The 21,786-nt window shown below is 55.8% G+C and overlaps 1 protein-coding gene across 1 annotated transcript in view; it reads left to right on the top strand.

The window, feature by feature from the left end:
• The first annotated feature begins 6,213 nt into the window (after positions 1-6,213).
• Positions 6,214-21,786, top strand: part of MAPK7 (mitogen-activated protein kinase 7) — a 28,038-nt gene continuing 12,465 nt past the window's right edge. The window contains exons 1-3 of the mRNA XM_069735078.1: positions 6,214-6,351; positions 7,177-7,399; positions 7,653-7,818. Coding sequence (XP_069591179.1) covers positions 7,183-7,399; positions 7,653-7,818 — 383 coding nt within the window. The 5' untranslated portion in view covers positions 6,214-6,351; positions 7,177-7,182. The remainder of the gene's footprint in view (positions 6,352-7,176; positions 7,400-7,652; positions 7,819-21,786) is intronic.

The following is a 21,786-nucleotide window of genomic DNA, read 5'->3' as shown; positions in this document are numbered from 1 at the left end:
AGTAGTTTCCGACTCAGGAAAGCTACCGGGTGTTCTTGGCCATCCTGCCCGACTTGGCTCATTACTGCCCCCAATCCAAGCATAGAAGCGTCTGTGTGAACAAGGAACCGTTTAGTTGGATCGGGTGCGGCCAATACAGGGGTATTGGTGAGGGCGTCCTTTAGTTGGCGGAAGGCTTCCTCACACTCTGGGGTTCAAGTTGCCTGGCGGGGTTGGTTCTTACGGGTCAGATCAGTGAGGGGCTTGGCTACGCTGATGTAATTGGGAACGAATTTCCTGTAATACCCCGCTGTCCCTAGAAACGCCATGACCTGGGTTTTAGTGTGTGGGGTGGGCCATTTGGCTATGGCCTCAATCTTGGCTGGTTCTGGTCTCTGTTTCCCACTTCCTACCCAATGCCCTAAATACTGAACCCCTGTTTTACACACGTGACACTTGTTTGGGTTCAGGGTTATTCCAGCCTTATGGATCCTGTCCAATAGTGTCTCTATGTGATTTAGATGCTCTTCCCATGTCGCGCTGTAGATGGCGATGTCGTCCAGGTAGGCACACAAGCATAGTCCTGGAGACCATCCAGAAGCCGGTCAGCCAGCCTCTGGAAGGTCGCCGGGGCATTCTTCATCCCGAATGGCATAACTCGAAACTGGAATAAAGGTACCTTCACACTCAGCAACTTTCCAACGAGAACGACAACGATCCGTGACGTTGCAGCGTCCTGGATAGCGATCTCGTTGTGTTTGACACGCAGCAGCGATCTGGATCCCGCTGTGATATCGCTGGTCGGAGCTAGAAGTCCAGAACTTTATTTGGTCGTCAGGTCGGCGTGTATCGTCGGGTTTGACAGCAACAGCAACGATGCCAGCAATGTTTTACATGGAGCTAACAACCAGCTACAACGATAAGTGAGTCGCCGTTACGTCACAGGATCGCTCCTGCATCGTTCTGGAGCTGCTGTGTTTGACGTCTCTACAGCGACCTAAACAGCGACGCTGCAGCGATCGGCTCGTTGTCTATATCGCAGCAGCGTCGCTGAGTGTGACTGTACCTTAAGCCGACCGGGGTGACAAATGCCGACTTGGGAATAGCGTCAGGACTAAGGGGAATAGCCTTTGCATAGATCGATGGTGGTCAAATACTTTGCCCCCGCCAGCCGGTCTAACAACTCATGCACACGCGGCATGGGATACGCATCCATCACTGTTTTCTCATTGAGCTTACTATAGTCTACACAAAACCGTGTAGTCCCATCCTTCTTGGGCACTAACACTACGGGGGATGCCCAGGGACTATCTGACTCTTCAACGACCCCTTAAACGCAACATCTCTTGTATCTCTTGTCGCATCCCCTCTCGTACAAACTCAGGGACGCGGAAGGGGTTTTATCGCAGGGGGGTCTGATCCTGGGTCTCAACCTTGTATTGTGCCAGGCGAGTGTACCCTGGTCTCCCCGAAAACATCCTCTGTTGCTGCCTCAACAACTCCACCTGCTGTCTCTCCCGGGGGTCTAGGTCTTCACCCAAGTGTACCTGGTCCCATGTTTTAGACTGAGTCCTTTCCCCTAAGACATCCGGCAAGGGAAATCCAGCTAAATCCTCTGCTTCAGGTGCACAGATGGCCACTACCTCTTCATGGCGCTCCCGGTAGGGCTTCAGCATATTCACGTGGAACATGCGGATAACCCTGGGTTCGTCACAATCGGCGACATTATAGGTTGTGTCGGCTATTTTCCCCACTACCTGGTAGGGCCCCTGCTATGCAGCTTGGAACTTGTTCTGCCTGGTGGGCTCTAACACCAGGACCTTCTGTCCTATTTCCAAGGTCCTCTGGCCATCAGATCAAACCATACATGCTGGCGCCGCTGGGCCACCTGCATGTTCCCACGTACAGCCTGGGTCAGCTCCTGTAGGCGGTCCCGGAATTCCAGGACATAGGGTACAATAGGCACCCCTTCTATGATTCCCTCCCCTTCCCAGTGTTCTAGCACTAAGTCTAGGGGTCCCCTTACCCGTCTCCTGTATACCAGTTCGAACGGGGAGAACCCCGTGGATTCTTGGGGCACCTCCCGATAGGCAAACAGGAGGTGAGGCAAGAATTTCTCCCAGTCCCTGTAGGTCCTGGTAAAAGTCCCAATGAGTTGTTTTAACGTCCTGTTAAAGCGTTCACACAACCCATTGGTTTGTGGGTGGTACGGGGCGCTTCTAATGGACTTTACGCCGCACAGCTTCCACAGTTGGTTGGTCATCTCTGCTGTAAACAGGGTACCCTGGTCCGAGATAATCTCCCGGGGAAATCCAACCCGTGAGAAAACCTGGAGCAGGGCAGCCGCCACCGTCTCTGCCAGTATGTTAGGTAACGCAACCGCCTCTGGATACCGTGTGGCATAATCTACCACTGTCAATATATACCTTTTCCCTGACGGACTGGGTTTGGCTAACGGCCCTATCAGATCGGCCGCTACTCGGCTAAATGGTTCCTCCACAATGGGGAGGGGGCGTAATTTGGCCTTGCATCGATCTTCCCTCTTGCCAATGCGCTGGCAACTGTCACAGGTCTGGCAGTACTGACGAACATCATAGGTTACCCCCGGCCAAAAGAAGTTTTGTGCCAGACGATGCCTGATGCGCCTGACGCCGAAGTGCCCGGCCAAGGGTATGTCATGAGAGATTCGCAGTAACTCCTGCCTATACTTCTTGGGAACTACCAGCTGTCATTTTATAGTGGGGCTCGTCCCTGTGTGGTGCTGCTCTGTGATCCGGTAGAGGAGTCCCTGCTTCCATACAAACAGTTCCCCTTCCAGTACCCCTCTCCCCTCCTGTGCCTTCCCACGATATCCCTCCAATGAAGGATCCTCAAGTAACTCCCTCTTAAATTCATCTGGGGTGGCCCAAGAAATGTGCCTGGCTATGGGAATACGTGTAGGGCTGGGATGTCTTACCTGGGCCTCCTCTGAGTGTGATTCCGCCTCCGCAGCTTGAGCTTGTCTCCGGGTGGTCACAGGATATGTCTCAGCCAGAGGGGCAACCGAGAAGGCAGACATGGGCCCCAAGTAATTTCCCAGCAAGACGACTGCGGGCAAATCCTCCATCAAGCTGACCTCAACAAGGCCATCCCCGACTCCCCAGTTCAGGTGAATCCTGGCAGTGGGCAGTCGATGTATGGCTCCCCCTGCTACATGGACTGCCACTGTCCGGTCCGTCTTCTCTTGGTCCCGGACGAGATGAGGCTTCACAAGGGTCAAAGTTGCCACTGAATCTCTTAGTCCCTGCAAACGTTTCCCATTAACCCACACGACCTGTCAATGCTGTTGTCGATTATCTGCCCGGGCTGCCTGCACAGGGTCCACTTCATGCAGCACTTCCTCCATCTCTTCCATCCCTTGGTTAGTCGTAGCCCCCAATGTCGGGTCAGCTTCGCCTTGGTAGCAGTGTACAGCGGCCCGGCTGAAGGCAGCTGTTCCCGCCTTTGGCCACTGGATATGCTGAGTCCGGTTGGGACATTGTCTTTGCAGGTGGCCCAGCTGACGGCAGGTGTGGCATCACGCCCCAGGGGAACTGTGGTAGGCCAGGTTTCTAGCTGGTCCCCCTACAATTTTCGGTGGTTTGGGGCCCTCCAAGTCCATGGGAGGACCCCTAGTGACCATCTTTGATCCGGACAACTGAGGCCTCCTGGCATCATGATGTTCATCGGCCAGATGAGCGGCTTCCTCAAGAGTCATTGGCCACCTGTCCCGAAGCCATTACTGTGTCTCGGGGGTTAGTTCATTAAAGAATCGTTCTAGCAAAACGAGCTGGAGGACGTCCTCCTTAGTGGTTGTTTGGCTCCCTTGTACCCACTGTAGCAGTGACCACCGTAATTTACCGGCCCATTCAGCGTGGGTATCGATTACTCGTTTTATAAGTCCGCAGAACTTTTGGCGGTATGCCTCTGGTGTCAGCGCATACCGGGCCAAGATCACTTCTTTGATCCGCCCATAGTCCATATAGTCCTCATCAGGTACCGTGCAATAGGCGTCCGCTGCCCGGCCTGTCAGCTTACTCGCCAGAATCTGAACCCGTTCCTCCGGCTTCACTTGATGAAGGGCACACTGCCGCTTAAAGTCCTGCAGAAAGCCATCAATGTCTTCCTCTGCCTCCCCCATCTGTCGGAAGGCATTATACTGGATCTTTTTGTGGCTTACAGTTGAAGGTACCTGGTCGGAGGCCAGAGCTCCCCCTGTTCGCTGACTCTCCTCTCTGCCATCTCCATCTTGGCCAGCTCCACTTTCGTCCGCTCTGCCATCTCCATCTTGGCTAGCTCTATCCTGGTCCGCTCGGCCATCTTTTCCTTCAGATCAGTACGCACATCAGCCATCACCTCTCGTATGATCTCTACTGCAGGGTTTGGGCCATAGAACGCCAGTCTGTTCTTTACCTCCCTCTGGAATTCAGTCTCCTCCACGTTCACATTGGGGGGCGCTGCACTGTCGTGTTCCATGATGGCTGCTATCAAATCCGCTTTTGTTTTGTTGCTGGTGATCAACCCTTGGGCTTCCACCAGATCTTTTAATGTAGTTCTGGTAGTTGTTTTACATTCATTGCTTTCCTCCTGTAGAAGGGGTATCATATCCCGCTGTCTGCCACCAGTGTAACGGGGTCTACCAAGCTGGGGTACGTCTTTCAGTACCACCCCGTGTTTCAGGAGGTCCACTCTGCTTTGGCTGGAGTCTGAATGAAGGACGCTGGCTGGAATTGCTTGGTTACATGGGCGCATATAAAAGATCACTGCTTCTCCACGTATTTCCAGTTTGACATGACTGTATTCAAAGGACACAGAATATATCACACAGATACAGGGGGCAGGCCAATAGAAAAGCAGCAGGCCAGACATACACTATAATAGCCACAAGTGGCCAGAGCCTGCTGATATTTACTGTGGGAATTACAAAGGTGGGGGGAGGACAAAAGGGGAATATCGTGTCCCCTCTGCCCAGGGGCCCAGCCTGTGGGCTGATGCATTAGGGACATGCATCTCACATGGAACCTATTATACATACATATAACTGCACAACATATTCTGAGTGCTGAGTGCTTCCGTAACACGTAACATCCTCATCCACCTCCTGTCCCCGGTTCTCCTCAACTTCCTCCTGTCCTCGGTTCCCCTCATCCTCCTCCTGTCCAGTTCTCCTTATCCTCCTGTCCTCGGTTCTCCTCATCCTCCTCCTGTCCTCCTCTCCTGTCCCTGATTCTCCTCATGCTCCTCCCGTCCCCGATTCTCTTCATCCTCTCCTGTCCTCGGTTCTCCTCATCCTCCTCCTCATTCTCCTCCTGTTCTCCTCATCCTCCTCCCGTCCCCGATTCTCTTCATCCTCTTCCTTTCTCCAGTTCTCCTCATCCTCCTCCTGACCCCGATTCTCCTCATCCTCCTCCCATCCCCGGTTCTCATCCTCCTCCTGTCCCCAGTTCTCCTCATCCTCCTCCTGTCCCCGATTCTCCTCATCCTCCTCCTGTCCCCGATTCTCCTCATCCTCCTCCTGTCCCCGGTTCTCCTCATCCTCCTCCTGTCCTCGGTTCTCCTCATCCTCTCTTATCCCCGATTCTCATCCTCCTCCTGTCCCCGATTCTCCTCATCCTCCTCCTGTCCCCGGTTCTCCTCATCCTCCTCCTGTCCTCGGTTCTCCTCATCCTCCTCCTGTCCCCAGTTCTCCTCCTGTCCTCGGTTCTCCTCATCCTCTCCTATCCCCGGTTCTCATCCTCCTCCTGTCCTCGGTTCTCCTCATCCTCCTCCTGTCCCCGATTCACCTCATCCCCCTCCTCTCCCCTTTGTCCTCTTGTCCCTGGTTCCTCAAGTTCCCGGTTATCCCTTTTCTTATCCTCCTCCTGTCCCCGGTTCACCTCATCCCCCTCCTCTCCCCTTTGTCCTCGGTTCCTCCTCTTCCCGGTTCTGCTCCTCCTCCTCCTGTCCCCAATTCTCCTCATCGTCTCCCCCTGTTCCCGGTTCTCCTCATCCCGCTCACTGCACCACTCTAGTAGTTTCCTTTCCATCCGAACAGTCACATGGTCACTTTGGCGGCCAAATGGTTGCTAGGCAGCAGGACACGCCCCTCAGTAGCGCATATTCACTCTTCCATTGGCTTTGTAGCTAAGAATCAGCAGCGGCCCCGCCCCGTGGTCACGGATTGGTGGAGCCGGAGCGCTCCCTAGACGCAGACTTCTCTGGCCACACCTCAGGTTTCTGCTCTACATCCGGGGACCTGGCCGCAGCTCGGCACTCGGCAGTCCCGCCGCGCTCTTCACTGACGCTCGTCTGAGGCAGGATCACGGCCCTGGTGAACTGGGCGTGGCCGGGAGCTGTCACATGATCTGACGCCAGGTTGTGTGTGTGTGTCCCCTCGTGTGTGGTGGTGTAACACCTCACGTGTGTGTCCCGTTGTGCCGCCCCTTGTGTTTAGCGTTGTGGCCCCTCGTGTGTGGCCCCTGGTGCGCCCCTTGTGTGTGTGGCCCCTGTTGTGCAGCCCCTCGTGTGTGGCGGTGGGGCTCCTCGTGTGCGTGTCCCCTGTTGTGCGGCCCCTCGTGTGCGTGTGTCCCCTGTTGTGCGGCCCCTCGTGTGCGTGTGTCCCCTGTTGTGCAGCCCCTCGTGTGTGGCGGTGGGGCTCCTCGTGTGCGTGTCTCCTGTTGTGCGGCCCCTCGTGTGCGTGTATCCCCTGTTGTGCGGCCCCTCGTGTGCGTGTGTCCCCTGTTGTGCGGCCCCTCGTGTGCGTGTGTCCCCTGTTGTGCGGCCCCTCGTGTGCGTGTGTCCCCTGTTGTGCGGCCCCTCGTGTGCGTGTGTCCCCTGTTGTGCGGCCCCTCGTGTGCGTGTGTCCCCTGTTGTGCGGCCCCTCGTGTGCGTGTGTCCCCTGTTGTGCGGCCCCTCGTGTGCGTGTGTCCCCTGTTGTGCGGCCCCTCGTGTGCGTGTGTCCCCTGTTGTGCGGCGCCTCGTGTGCGTGTCCCCTGTTGTGCGGCGCCTCGTGTGCGTGTGTCCCCTGTTGTGCGGCGCCTCGTGTGCGTGTGTCCCCTGTTGTGCGGCCCCTCGTGTGCGTGTGTCCCCTGTTGTGCGGCGCCTCGTGTCTGGCGGTGCGGCTTCTCGTGTGCGTGTCCCCTGTTGTGCAGCCCCTAGTGATGCGAAGCACTGTATATGATATTATGACCCCTCTTCCAGCTCAGGATGGAGGACAAGTCGTTGGGGGCCGCAGTGCCGGATGCGGAGCCCCCCAAGCTCCCTCCTTCGCGCTGCGCCTCCTCCACGGCCGCCAAGAACCTGGCCCTCCTGCAGCAGCGATCCTTCGACATCAACTTTGACGTTGGCGACGAGTATGAGATCATCGAGACCATCGGCACGGGCGCCTACGGCGTGGTGTCCTCCGCACGGAGGAAGGGCACAGGTGAGAGGGAGACACGGACTACAACTCCCAGCAGGCGGACCGCTCTCTATAGTGTCAGCTGTGTTCCCTTGTCCCTCCGTGTGGCAGGAACTGACACCAGAGAACAACAGCCACCAGATAGATATTAATATCGCTATTCCGGCACTGATAATTGCACCGACCCCTCAGCTGTGAGAAGTGTCGGCTCAGGATGAGGTTTTTCTGGTCGTAGCCCCTTCTCCCGCACTGACCACGCTCCTCCTCCGCTCTGCAGGTCAGAAGGTCGCCATTAAGAAGATCCCCAACGCCTTCGATGTGGTGACGAACGCCAAACGTACGCTGCGCGAGCTGAAGATCCTGAAGCACTTCAAGCACGACAACGTCATCGCCATCAAGGACATCCTGAGGCCTGATGTGCCCTACTGTGACTTCAGAGCCGTGTGAGCAGCACAGAGGATGTCAGGAGAGGGGGCACTGACCTTACAGGGAGGTCACAGATACATAGAGGAAGGTGTAGGGTCCTCAGCAGCACAGAGGATGTCAGGAGAGGGGCGCTGATCTTATAGGGAGGTCACAGATACATAGAGGAAGGTGCAGGGTCCTCAGCAGCACAGAGGATGTCAGGAGAGGAGGCGCTGATCTTATAGGGAGGTCACAGATACATAGAGGAAGGTGCAGGGTCCCCAGCAGCACAGAGGATGTCAGGAGAGGAGGCGCTGATCTTATAGGGAGGTCACAGATACATAGAGGAAGGTGCAGGGTCCTCAGCAGCACAGAGGATGTCAGGAGAGGAGGCGCTGATCTTAGAGGGAGGTCACAGATACATAGGGGAAGGTGCAGGGTCCTCAGCAGCACAGAAGATGTCAGGAGAGGGGGCACTGATCTTATAGGGAGGTCACAGATACATAGAGGAAGGTGCAGGGTCCTCAGCAGCACAGAGGATGTCAGGAGAGGAGGCGCTGATCTTAGAGGGAGGTCACAGATACATAGAGGAAGGTGCAGGGTCCCCAGCAGCACAGAGGATGTCAGGAGAGGAGGGCGCTGATCTTATAAGGAGGTCACAGATACATAGAGGAAGGTGCAGGGTCCCCAGCAGCACAGAGGATGTCAGGAGAGGAGGCGCTGATCTTATAGGGAGGTCACAGATACATAGAGGAAGGTGCAGGGTCCTCAGCAGCACAGAGGATGTCAGGAGAGGAGGCGCTGATCTTAGAGGGAGGTCACAGATACATAGGGGAAGGTGCAGGGTCCTCAGCAGCACAGAGGATGTCAGGAGAGGAGGCGCTGATCTTATAGGGAGGTCACAGATACATAGAGGAAGGTGCAGGGTCCTCAGCAGCACAGAAGATGTCAGGAGAGGGGGCACTGATCTTATAGGGAGGTCACAGATACATAGAGGAAGGTGCAGGGTCCTCAGCAGCACAGAGGATGTCAGGAGAGGGGGCGCTGATCTTATAGGGAGGTCACAGATACATAGAGGAAGGTGCAGGGTCCTCAGCAGCACAGAGGATGTCAGGAGAGGAGGCGCTGATCTTATAAGGAGGTCACAGATACATAGAGGAAGGTGCAGGGTCCTCAGCAGCACAGAGGATGTCAGGAGAGGAGGCGCTGATCTTATAGGGAGGTCACAGATACATAGAAGAAGGTGCAGGGTCCTCAGCAGCACAGAGGATGTCAGGAGAGGGGGCGCTGATCTTAGAGGGAGGTCACAGATACATAGAGGAAGGTGCAGGGTCCTCAGCAGCACAGAGGATGTCAGGAGAGGGGGCGCTGATCTTATAGGGAGGTCACAGATACATAGAGGAAGGTGCATGGTCCTCAGCAGCACAGAGGATGTCAGGAGAGGAGGCGCTGATCTTAGAGGGAGGTCACAGATACATAGAGGAAGGTGCAGGGTCCTCAGCAGCACAGAGGATGTCAGGAGAGGAGGCGCTGATCTTATAGGGAGGTCACAGATACATAGAGGAAGGTGCAGGGTCCCCAGCAGCACAGAGGATGTCAGGAGAGGAGGCGCTGATCTTATAGGGAGGTCACAGATACATAGAGGAAGGTGCAGGGTCCTCAGCAGCACAGAGGATGTCAGGAGAGGGGGCGCTGATCTTATAGGGAGGTCACAGATACATAGAGGAAGGTGCAGGGTCCCCAGCAGCACAGAGGATGTCAGGAGAGGAGGCGCTGATCTTATAGGGAGGTCACAGATACATAGAGGAAGGTGCAGGGTCCCCAGCAGCACAGAGGATGTCAGGAGAGGAGGCGCTGATCTTAGAGGGAGGTCACAGATACATAGAGGAAGGTGCAGGGTCCTCAGCAGCACAGAGGATGTCAGGAGAGGAGGCGCTGATCTTATAGGGAGGTCACAGATACATAGAGGAAGGTGCAGGGTCCCCAGCAGCACAGAGGATGTCAGGAGAGGAGGCGCTGATCTTAGAGGGAGGTCACAGATGCATAGAGGAAGGTGCAGGGTCCTCAGCAGCACAGAGGATGTCAGGAGAGGGGGCGCTGATCTTATAGGGAGGTCACAGATACATAGAGGAAGGTGCAGGGTCCCCAGCAGCACAGAGGATGTCAGGAGAGGAGGCGCTGATCTTAGAGGGAGGTCACAGATACATAGAGGAAGGTGCAGGGTCCTCAGCAGCACAGAGGATGTCAGGAGAGGAGGCGCTGATCTTATAGGGAGGTCACAGATACATAGAGGAAGGTGCAGGGTCCCCAGCAGCACAGAGGATGTCAGGAGAGGAGGCGCTGATCTTAGAGGGAGGTCACAGATGCATAGAGGAAGGTGCAGGGTCCTCAGCAGCACAGAGGATGTCAGGAGAGGGGGCGCTGATCTTATAGGGAGGTCACAGATACATAGAGGAAGGTGCAGGGTCCCCAGCAGCACAGAGGATGTCAGGAGAGGAGGCGCTGATCTTATAGGGAGGTCACAGATACATAGAGGAAGGTGCAGGGTCCCCAGCAGCACAGAGGATGTCAGGAGAGGGGGCGCTGATCTTATAAGGAGGTCACAGATACATAGAGGAAGGTGCAGGGTCCTCAGCAGCACAGAGGATGTCAGGAGAGGAGGCGCTGATCTTAGAGGGAGGTCACAGATACATAGAGGAAGGTGCAGGGTCCCCAGCAGCACAGAGGATGTCAGGAGAGGAGGGCGCTGATCTTATAAGGAGGTCACAGATACATAGAGGAAGGTGCAGGGTCCCCAGCAGCACAGAGGATGTCAGGAGAGGAGGCGCTGATCTTATAGGGAGGTCACAGATACATAGAGGAAGGTGCAGGGTCCTCAGCAGCACAGAGGATGTCAGGAGAGGAGGCGCTGATCTTAGAGGGAGGTCACAGATACATAGGGGAAGGTGCAGGGTCCTCAGCAGCACAGAGGATGTCAGGAGAGGGGGCACTGATCTTATAGGGAGGTCACAGATACATAGAGGAAGGTGCAGGGTCCTCAGCAGCACTGAGGATGTCAGGAGAGGGGGCGCTGATCTTATAGGGAGGTCACAGATACATAGAGGAAGGTGCAGGGTCCTCAGCAGCACAGAGGATGTCAGGAGAGGAGGCGCTGATCTTATAGGGAGGTCACAGATACATAGAGGAAGGTGCAGGGTCCTCAGCAGCACAGAGGATGTCAGGAGAGGAGGCGCTGATCTTATAGGGAGGTCACAGATACATAGAGGAAGGTGCAGGGTCCTCAGCAGCACAGAAGATGTCAGGAGAGGGGGCACTGATCTTATAGGGAGGTCACAGATACATAGAGGAAGGTGCAGGGTCCTCAGCAGCACAGAGGATGTCAGGAGAGGGGGCGCTGATCTTATAGGGAGGTCACAGATACATAGAGGAAGGTGCAGGGTCCTCAGCAGCACAGAGGATGTCAGGAGAGGAGGCGCTGATCTTATAAGGAGGTCACAGATACATAGAGGAAGGTGCAGGGTCCTCAGCAGCACAGAGGATGTCAGGAGAGGAGGCGCTGATCTTATAAGGAGGTCACAGATACATAGAGGAAGGTGCAGGGTCCTCAGCAGCACAGAGGATGTCAGGAGAGGAGGCGCTGATCTTATAGGGAGGTCACAGATACATAGAGGAAGGTGCAGGGTCCTCAGCAGCACAGAGGATGTCAGGAGAGGGGGCGCTGATCTTAGAGGGAGGTCACAGATACATAGAGGAAGGTGCAGGGTCCTCAGCAGCACAGAGGATGTCAGGAGAGGGGGCGCTGATCTTATAGGGAGGTCACAGATACATAGAGGAAGGTGCATGGTCCTCAGCAGCACAGAGGATGTCAGGAGAGGAGGCGCTGATCTTAGAGGGAGGTCACAGATACATAGAGGAAGGTGCAGGGTCCTCAGCAGCACAGAGGATGTCAGGAGAGGAGGCGCTGATCTTATAGGGAGGTCACAGATACATAGAGGAAGGTGCAGGGTCCCCAGCAGCACAGAGGATGTCAGGAGAGGAGGCGCTGATCTTAGAGGGAGGTCACAGATACATAGAGGAAGGTGCAGGGTCCTCAGCAGCACAGAGGATGTCAGGAGAGGGGGCGCTGATCTTATAGGGAGGTCACAGATACATAGAGGAAGGTGCAGGGTCCCCAGCAGCACAGAGGATGTCAGGAGAGGAGGCGCTGATCTTATAGGGAGGTCACAGATACATAGAGGAAGGTGCAGGGTCCCCAGCAGCACAGAGGATGTCAGGAGAGGAGGCGCTGATCTTAGAGGGAGGTCACAGATACATAGAGGAAGGTGCAGGGTCCTCAGCAGCACAGAGGATGTCAGGAGAGGAGGCGCTGATCTTATAGGGAGGTCACAGATACATAGAGGAAGGTGCAGGGTCCCCAGCAGCACAGAGGATGTCAGGAGAGGAGGCGCTGATCTTAGAGGGAGGTCACAGATGCATAGAGGAAGGTGCAGGGTCCTCAGCAGCACAGAGGATGTCAGGAGAGGGGGCGCTGATCTTATAGGGAGGTCACAGATACATAGAGGAAGGTGCAGGGTCCCCAGCAGCACAGAGGATGTCAGGAGAGGGGGCGCTGATCTTATAAGGAGGTCACAGATACATAGAGGAAGGTGCAGGGTCCTCAGCAGCACAGAGGATGTCAGGAGAGGAGGCGCTGATCTTATAGGGAGGTCACAGATACATAGGGGAAGGTGCAGGGTCCCCAGCAGCACAGAGGATGTCAGGAGAGGAGGCGCTGATCTTATAAGGAGGTCACAGATACATAGAGGAAGGTGCAGGGTCCTCAGCAGCACAGAGGATGTCAGGAGAGGAGGCGCTGATCTTATAGGGAGGTCACCGATACATAGGGGAAGGTGCAGGGTCCCCAGCAGCACAGAGGATGTCAGGAGAGGAGGCGCTGATCTTATAGGGAGGTCACAGATACATAGAGGAAGGTGCAGGGTCCTCAGCAGCACAGAGGATGTCAGGAGAGGAGGCGCTGATCTTATAGGGAGGTCACAGATACATAGAGGAAGGTGCAGGGTCCCCAGCAGCACAGAGGATGTCAGGAGAGGAGGCGCTGATCTTAGAGGGAGGTCACAGATACATAGGGGAAGGTGCAGGGTCCCCAGCAGCACAGAGGATGTCAGGAGAGGGGGCGCTGATCTTATAGGGAGGTCACTGATACATAGGGGAAGGTGCAGGGTCCTCAGCAGCACAGAGGATGTCAGGAGAGGAGGCGCTGATCTTATAGGGAGGTCACAGATACATAGAGGAAGGTGCAGGGTCCCCAGCAGCACAGAGGATGTCAGGAGAGGAGGCGCTGATCTTAGAGGGAGGTCACAGATACATAGAGGAAGGTGCAGGGTCCTCAGCAGCACAGAGGATGTCAGGAGAGGAGGCGCTGATCTTATAGGGAGGTCACAGATACATAGAGGAAGGTGCAGGGTCCCCAGCAGCACAGAGGATGTCAGGAGAGGAGGCGCTGATCTTAGAGGGAGGTCACAGATGCATAGAGGAAGGTGCAGGGTCCTCAGCAGCACAGAGGATGTCAGGAGAGGGGGCGCTGATCTTATAGGGAGGTCACAGATACATAGAGGAAGGTGCAGGGTCCCCAGCAGCACAGAGGATGTCAGGAGAGGGGGCGCTGATCTTATAGGGAGGTCACAGATACATAGAGGAAGGTGCAGGGTCCCCAGCAGCACAGAGGATGTCAGGAGAGGGGGCGCTGATCTTATAAGGAGGTCACAGATACATAGAGGAAGGTGCAGGGTCCTCAGCAGCACAGAGGATGTCAGGAGAGGAGGCGCTGATCTTATAGGGAGGTCACAGATACATAGAGGAAGGTGCAGGGTCCCCAGCAGCACAGAGGATGTCAGGAGAGGGGGCGCTGATCTTATAGGGAGGTCACAGATACATAGGGGAAGGTGCAGGGTCCCCAGCAGCACAGAGGATGTCAGGAGAGGGGGCGCTGATCTTATAAGGAGGTCACAGATACATAGAGGAAGGTGCAGGGTCCCCAGCAGCACAGAGGATGTCAGGAGAGGAGGCGCTGATCTTAGAGGGAGGTCACAGATACATAGAGGAAGGTGCAGGGTCCCCAGCAGCACAGAGGATGTCAGGAGAGGAGGCGCTGATCTTATAGGGAGGTCACAGATACATAGAGGAAGGTGCAGGGTCCTCAGCAGCACAGAGGATGTCAGGAGAGGAGGCGCTGATCTTAGAGGGAGGTCACAGATACATAGGGGAAGGTGCAGGGTCCTCAGCAGCACAGAGGATGTCAGGAGAGGGGGCGCTGATCTTAGAGGGAGGTCACAGATACATAGGGGAAGGTGCAGGGTCCTCAGCAGCACAGAGGATGTCAGGAGAGGGGGCGCTGATCTTATAGGGAGGTCACAGATACATAGAGGAAGGTGCAGGGTCCTCAGCAGCACAGAGGATGTCAGGAGAGGAGGCGCTGATCTTATAGGGAGGTCACAGATACATAGAGGAAGGTGCAGGGTCCCCAGCAGCACAGAGGATGTCAGGAGAGGAGGCGCTGATCTTATAAGGAGGTCACAGATACATAGAGGAAGGTGCAGGGTCCTCAGCAGCACAGAGGATGTCAGGAGAGGAGGCGCTGATCTTATAGGGAGGTCACAGATACATAGAGGAAGGTGCAGGGTCCTCAGCAGCACAGAGGATGTCAGGAGAGGGGGCGCTGATCTTATAGGGAGGTCACAGATACATAGAGGAAGGTGCAGGGTCCCCAGCAGCACAGAGGATGTCAGGAGAGGAGGCGCTGATCTTAGAGGGAGGTCACAGATACATAGGGGAAGGTGCAGGGTCCTCAGCAGCACAGAGGATGTCAGGAGAGGGGGCGCTGATCTTATAGGGAGGTCACAGATACATAGAGGAAGGTGCAGGGTCCCCAGCAGCACAGAGGATGTCAGGAGAGGAGGCGCTGATCTTATAGGGAGGTCACAGATACATAGAGGAAGGTGCAGGGTCCTCAGCAGCACAGAGGATGTCAGGAGAGGGGGCGCTGATCTTATAGGGAGGTCACAGATACATAGAGGAAGGTGCAGGGTCCTCAGCAGCACAGAGGATGTCAGGAGAGGGGGCGCTGATCTTATAGGGAGGTCACAGATACATAGAGGAAGGTGCAGGGTCCTCAGCAGCACAGAGGATGTCAGGAGAGGAGGCGCTGATCTTATAGGGAGGTCACAGATACATAGAGGAAGGTGCAGGGTCCCCAGCAGCACAGAGGATGTCAGGAGAGGAGGCGCTGATCTTAGAGGGAGGTCACAGATACATAGGGGAAGGTGCAGGGTCCTCAGCAGCACAGAGGATGTCAGGAGAGGGGGCGCTGATCTTATAGGGAGGTCACAGATACATAGAGGAAGGTGCAGGGTCCCCAGCAGCACAGAGGATGTCAGGAGAGGAGGCGCTGATCTTATAGGGAGGTCACAGATACATAGAGGAAGGTGCAGGGTCCTCAGCAGCACAGAGGATGTCAGGAGAGGGGGCGCTGATCTTATAGGGAGGTCACAGATACATAGAGGAAGGTGCAGGGTCCTCAGCAGCACAGAGGATGTCAGGAGAGGGGGCGCTGATCTTATAGGGAGGTCACAGATACATAGAGGAAGGTGCAGGGTCCTCAGCAGCACAGAGGATGTCAGGAGAGGGGGCGCTGATCTTAGAGGGAGGTCACAGATACATAGGGGAAGGTGCAGGGTCCTCAGCAGCACAGAGGATGTCAGGAGAGGAGGCGCTGATCTTATAGGGAGGTCACAGATACATAGAGGAAGGTGCAGGGTCCTCAGCAGCACAGAGGATGTCAGGAGAGGAGGCGCTGATCTTATAGGGAGGTCACAGATACATAGAGGAAGGTGCAGGGTCCTCAGCAGCACAGAGGATGTCAGGAGAGGGGGCGCTGATCTTATAGGGAGGTCACAGATACATAGAGGAAGGTGCAGGGTCCTCAGCAGCACAGAGGATGTCAGGAGAGGGGGCGCTGATCTTATAGGGAGGTCACAAGATACGTAGAGGAAGGTGCAGGGTCCCCAGCAGCACAGAGGATGTCAGGAGAGGAGGCGCTGATCTTAGAGGGAGGTCACAGATACATAGAGGAAGGTGCAGGGTCCTCAGCAGCACAGAGGATGTCAGGAGAGGAGGCGCTGATCTTATAGGGAGGTCACAGATACATAGAGGAAGGTGCAGGGTCCCCAGCAGCACAGAGGATGTCAGGAGAGGAGGGCGCTGATCTTATAAGGAGGTCACAGATACATAGGGGAAGGTGCAGGGTCCCCAGCAGCACAGAGGATGTCAGGAGAGGAGGCGCTGATCTTAGAGGGAGGTCACAGATACATAGGGGAGGGTGCAGGGTCCTCAGCAGCACAGAGGATGTCAGGAGAGGAGGCGCTGATCTTAGAGGGAGGTCACAGATACATAGGGGAGGGTGCAGGGTCCTCAGCAGCACAGAGGATGTCAGGAGAGGAGGCGCTGATCTTAGAGGGAGGTCACAGATACATAGAGGAAGGTGCAGGGTCCTCAGCAGCACAGAGGATGTCAGGAGAGGAGGCGCTGATCTTATAGGGAGGTCACAGATACATAGAGGAAGGTGCAGGGTCCTCAGCAGCACAGAGGATGTCAGGAGAGGAGGCGCTGATCTTATAGGGAGGTCACAGATACATAGAGGAAGGTGCAGGGTCCTCAGCAGCACAGAGGATGTCAGGAGAGGGGGCGCTGATCTTATAGGGAGGTCACAGATACATAGAGGAAGGTGCAGGGTCCTCAGCAGCACAGAGGATGTCAGGAGAGGAGGCGCTGATCTTATAGGGAGGTCACAGATACATAGGGGAAGGTGCAGGGTCCCCAGCAGCACAGAGGATGTCAGGAGAGGAGGCGCTGATCTTAGAGGGAGGTCACAGATACATAGGGGAGGGTGCAGGGTCCTCAGCAGCACAGAGGATGTCAGGAGAGGAGGCGCTGATCTTAGAGGGAGGTCACAGATACATAGGGGAGGGTGCAGGGTCCTCAGCAGCACAGAGGATGTCAGGAGAGGAGGCGCTGATCTTAGAGGGAGGTCACAGATACATAGAGGAAGGTGCAGGGTCCTCAGCAGCACAGAGGATGTCAGGAGAGGAGGCGCTGATCTTATAGGGAGGTCACAGATACATAGAGGAAGGTGCAGGGTCCTCAGCAGCACAGAGGATGTCAGGAGAGGAGGCGCTGATCTTATAGGGAGGTCACAGATACATAGAGGAAGGTGCAGGGTCCTCAGCAGCACAGAGGATGTCAGGAGAGGGGGCGCTGATCTTATAGGGAGGTCACAGATACATAGAGGAAGGTGCAGGGTCCTCAGCAGCACAGAGGATGTCAGGAGAGGGGGCGCTGATCTTATAGGGAGGTCACAGATACATAGAGGAAGGTGCAGGGTCCTCAGCAGCACAGAGGATGTCAGGAGAGGAGGCGCTGATCTTAGAGGGAGGTCACAGATACATAGGGGAGGGTGCAGGGTCCTCAGCAGCACAGAGGATGTCAGGAGAGGAGGCGCTGATCTTATAGGGAGGTCACAGATACATAGAGGAAGGTGCAGGGTCCTCAGCAGCACAGAGGATGTCAGGAGAGGGGGCGCTGATCTTATAGGGAGGTCACAGATACATAGAGGAAGGTGCAGGGTCCTCAGCAGCACAGAGGATGTCAGGAGAGGAGGCGCTGATCTTAGAGGGAGGTCACAGATACATAGAGGAAGGTGCAGGGTCCTCAGCAGCACAGAGGATGTCAGGAGAGGAGGCGCTGATCTTAGAGGGAGGTCACAGATACATAGGGGAAGGTGCAGGGTCCTCAGCAGCACAGAGGATGTCAGGAGAGGAGGCGCTGATCTTATAGGGAGGTCACAGATACATAGAGGAAGGTGCAGGGTCCTCAGCAGCACAGAGGATGTCAGGAGAGGAGGCGCTGATCTTAGAGGGAGGTCACAGATACATAGAGTAAGGTGCAGGGTCCCCAGCAGCACAGAGGATGTCAGGAGAGGGGGCGCTGATCTTAGAGGGAGGTCACAGATACATAGAGGAAGGTGCAGGGTCCTCAGCAGCACAGAGGATGTCAGGAGAGGAGGGCGCTGATCTTATAAGGAGGTCACAGATACATAGAGGAAGGTGCAGGGTCCCCAGCAGCACAGAGGATGTCAGGAGAGGGGGCGCTGATCTTATAGGGAGGTCACAGATACATAGGGGAAGGTGCAGGGTCCCCAGCAGCACAGAGGATGTCAGGAGAGGGGGCGCTGATCTTATAAGGAGGTCACAGATACATAGAGGAAGGTGCAGGGTCCCCAGCAGCACAGAGGATGTCAGGAGAGGAGGCGCTGATCTTAGAGGGAGGTCACAGATACATAGAGGAAGGTGCAGGGTCCCCAGCAGCACAGAGGATGTCAGGAGAGGAGGCGCTGATCTTATAGGGAGGTCACAGATACATAGAGGAAGGTGCAGGGTCCTCAGCAGCACAGAGGATGTCAGGAGAGGAGGCGCTGATCTTATAGGGAGGTCACAGATACATAGAGGAAGGTGCAGGGTCCTCAGCAGCACAGAGGATGTCAGGAGAGGAGGCGCTGATCTTAGAGGGAGGTCACAGATACATAGGGGAAGGTGCAGGGTCCTCAGCAGCACAGAGGATGTCAGGAGAGGGGGCGCTGATCTTAGAGGGAGGTCACAGATACATAGGGGAAGGTGCAGGGTCCCCAGCAGCACAGAGGATGTCAGGAGAGGAGGCGCTGATCTTAGAGGGAGGTCACAGATACATAGGGGAAGGTGCAGGGTCCTCAGCAGCACAGAGGATGTCAGGAGAGGGGGCGCTGATCTTATAGGGAGGTCACAGATACATAGAGGAAGGTGCAGGGTCCTCAGCAGCACAGAGGATGTCAGGAGAGGAGGCGCTGATCTTATAGGGAGGTCACAGATACATAGAGGAAGGTGCAGGGTCCCCAGCAGCACAGAGGATGTCAGGAGAGGAGGCGCTGATCTTATAAGGAGGTCACAGATACATAGAGGAAGGTGCAGGGTCCTCAGCAGCACAGAGGATGTCAGGAGAGGGGGCGCTGATCTTATAGGGAGGTCACAGATACATAGAGGAAGGTGCAGGGTCCTCAGCAGCACAGAGGATGTCAGGAGAGGAGGCGCTGATCTTATAGGGAGGTCACAGATACATAGAGGAAGGTGCAGGGTCCCCAGCAGCACAGAGGATGTCAGGAGAGGAGGCGCTGATCTTAGAGGGAGGTCACAGATACATAGGGGAAGGTGCAGGGTCCTCAGCAGCACAGAGGATGTCAGGAGAGGGGGCGCTGATCTTATAGGGAGGTCACAGATACATAGAGGAAGGTGCAGGGTCCCCAGCAGCACAGAGGATGTCAGGAGAGGAGGCGCTGATCTTATAGGGAGGTCACAGATACATAGAGGAAGGTGCAGGGTCCTCAGCAGCACAGAGGATGTCAGGAGAGGGGGCGCTGATCTTATAGGGAGGTCACAGATACATAGAGGAAGGTGCAGGGTCCTCAGCAGCACAGAGGATGTCAGGAGAGGGGGCGCTGATCTTAGAGGGAGGTCACAGATACATAGGGGAAGGTGCAGGGTCCTCAGCAGCACAGAGGATGTCAGGAGAGGAGGCGCTGATCTTATAGGGAGGTCACAGATACATAGAGGAAGGTGCAGGGTCCTCAGCAGCACAGAGGATGTCAGGAGAGGGGGCGCTGATCTTAGAGGGAGGTCACAGATACATAGAGGAAGGTGCAGGGTCCTCAGCAGCACAGAGGATGTCAGGAGAGGGGGCGCTGATCTTAGAGGGAGGTCACAGATACATAGAGGAAGGTGCAGGGTCCCCAGCAGCACAGAGGATGTCAGGAGAGGAGGCGCTGATCTTAGAGGGAGGTCACAGATACATAGAGGAAGGTGCAGGGTCCTCAGCAGCACAGAGGATGTCAGGAGAGGAGGCGCTGATCTTAGAGGGAGGTCACAGATACATAGAGTAAGGTGCAGGGTCCCCAGCAGCACAGAGGATGTCAGGAGAGGAGGCGCTGATCTTAGAGGGAGGTCACAGATACATAGAGTAAGGTGCAGGGTCCCCAGCAGCACAGAGGATGTCAGGAGAGGGGGCGCTGATCTTATAGGGAGGTCACAGATACATAGAGGAAGGTGCAGGGTCCTCAGCAGCACAGAGGATGTCAGGAGAGGGGGCGCTGATCTTATAAGGAGGTCACAGATACATAGAGGAAGGTGCAGGGTCCCCAGCAGCACAGAGGATGTCAGGAGAGGGGGCGCTGATCTTATAAGGAGGTCACAGATACATAGAGGAAGGTGCAGGGTCCCCAGCAGCACAGAGGATGTCAGGAGAGGGGGCGCTGATCTTATAGGGAGGTCACAGATACATAGAGGAAGGTGCAGGGTCCCCAGCAGCACAGAGGATGTCAGGAGAGGAGGCGCTGATCTTATAGGGAGGTCACAGATACATAGGGGAAGGTGCAGGGTCCTCAGCAGCACAGAGGATGTCAGGAGAGGAGGCGCTGATCTTATAGGGAGGTCACAGATACATAGAGGAAGGTGCAGGGTCCCCAGCAGCACAGAGGATGTCAGGAGAGGAGGCGCTGATCTTATAAGGAGGTCACAGATACATAGAGGAAGGTGCAGGGTCCCCAGCAGCACAGAGGATGTCAGGAGAGGAGGCGCTGATCTTATAGGGAGGTCACAGATACATAGAGGAAGGTGCAGGGTCCCCAGCAGCACAGAGGATGTCAGGAGAGGGGGCGCTGATCTTATAAGGAGGTCACAGATACATAGAGGAAGGTGCAGGGTCCTCAGCAGCACAGAGGATGTCAGGAGAGGGGGCGCTGATCTTATAGGGAGGTCACAGATACATAGAGGAAGGTGCAGGGTCCTCAGCAGCACAGAGGATGTCAGGAGAGGAGGCGCTGATCTTATAGGGAGGTCACAGATACATAGAGGAAGGTGCAGGGTCCTCAGCAGCACAGAGGATGTCAGGAGAGGGGGCGCTGATCTTATAAGGAGGTCACAGATACATAGAGGAAGGTGCAGGGTCCTCAGCAGCACAGAGGATGTCAGGAGAGGAGGCGCTGATCTTATAGGGAGGTCACAGATACATAGAGGAAGGTGCAGGGTCCTCAGCAGCACAGAGGATGTCAGGAGAGGAGGCGCTGATCTTATAGGGAGGTCACAGATACATAGAGGAAGGTGCAGGGTCCCCAGCAGCACAGAGGATGTCAGGAGAGGGGGCGCTGATCTTATAAGGAGGTCACAGATACATAGAGGAAGGTGCAGGGTCCCCAGCAGCACAGAGGATGTCAGGAGAGGAGGCGCTGATCTTATAGGGAGGTCACAGATACATAGAGGAAGGTGCAGGGTCCTCAGCAGCACAGAGGATGTCAGGAGAGGAGGCGCTGATCTTAGAGGGAGGTCACAGATACATAGAGTAAGGTGCAGGGTCCCCAGCAGCACAGAGGATGTCAGGAGAGGGGGCGCTGATCTTATAGGGAGGTCACAGATACATAGAGGAAGGTGCAGGGTCCCCAGCAGCACAGAGGATGTCAGGAGAGGGGGCGCTGATCTTATAGGGAGGTCACAGATACATAGAGGAAGGTGCAGGGTCCCCAGCAGCACAGAGGATGTCAGGAGAGGGGGCGCTGATCTTATAAGGAGGTCACAGATACATAGAGGAAGGTGCAGGGTCCCCAGCAGCACAGAGGATGTCAGGAGAGGAGGCGCTGATCTTATAGGGAGGTCACAGATACATAGAGGAAGGTGCAGGGTCCTCAGCAGCACAGAGGATGTCAGGAGAGGAGGCGCTGATCTTATAGGGAGGTCACAGATACATAGAGGAAGGTGCAGGGTCCCCAGCAGCACAGAGGATGTCAGGAGAGGAGGCGCTGATCTTATAAGGAGGTCACAGATGCATAGGGGAAGGTGCAGGGTCCTCAGCAGCACAGAGGATGTCAGGAGAGGAGG

Source organism: Ranitomeya imitator, chromosome 7 (genome assembly GCF_032444005.1).
Source record: "Ranitomeya imitator isolate aRanImi1 chromosome 7, aRanImi1.pri, whole genome shotgun sequence".
In the NCBI taxonomy this organism is placed as follows: Eukaryota; Metazoa; Chordata; class Amphibia; order Anura; family Dendrobatidae; genus Ranitomeya; species Ranitomeya imitator.
This window is presented reverse-complemented; position numbering and strand designations above follow the sequence as displayed.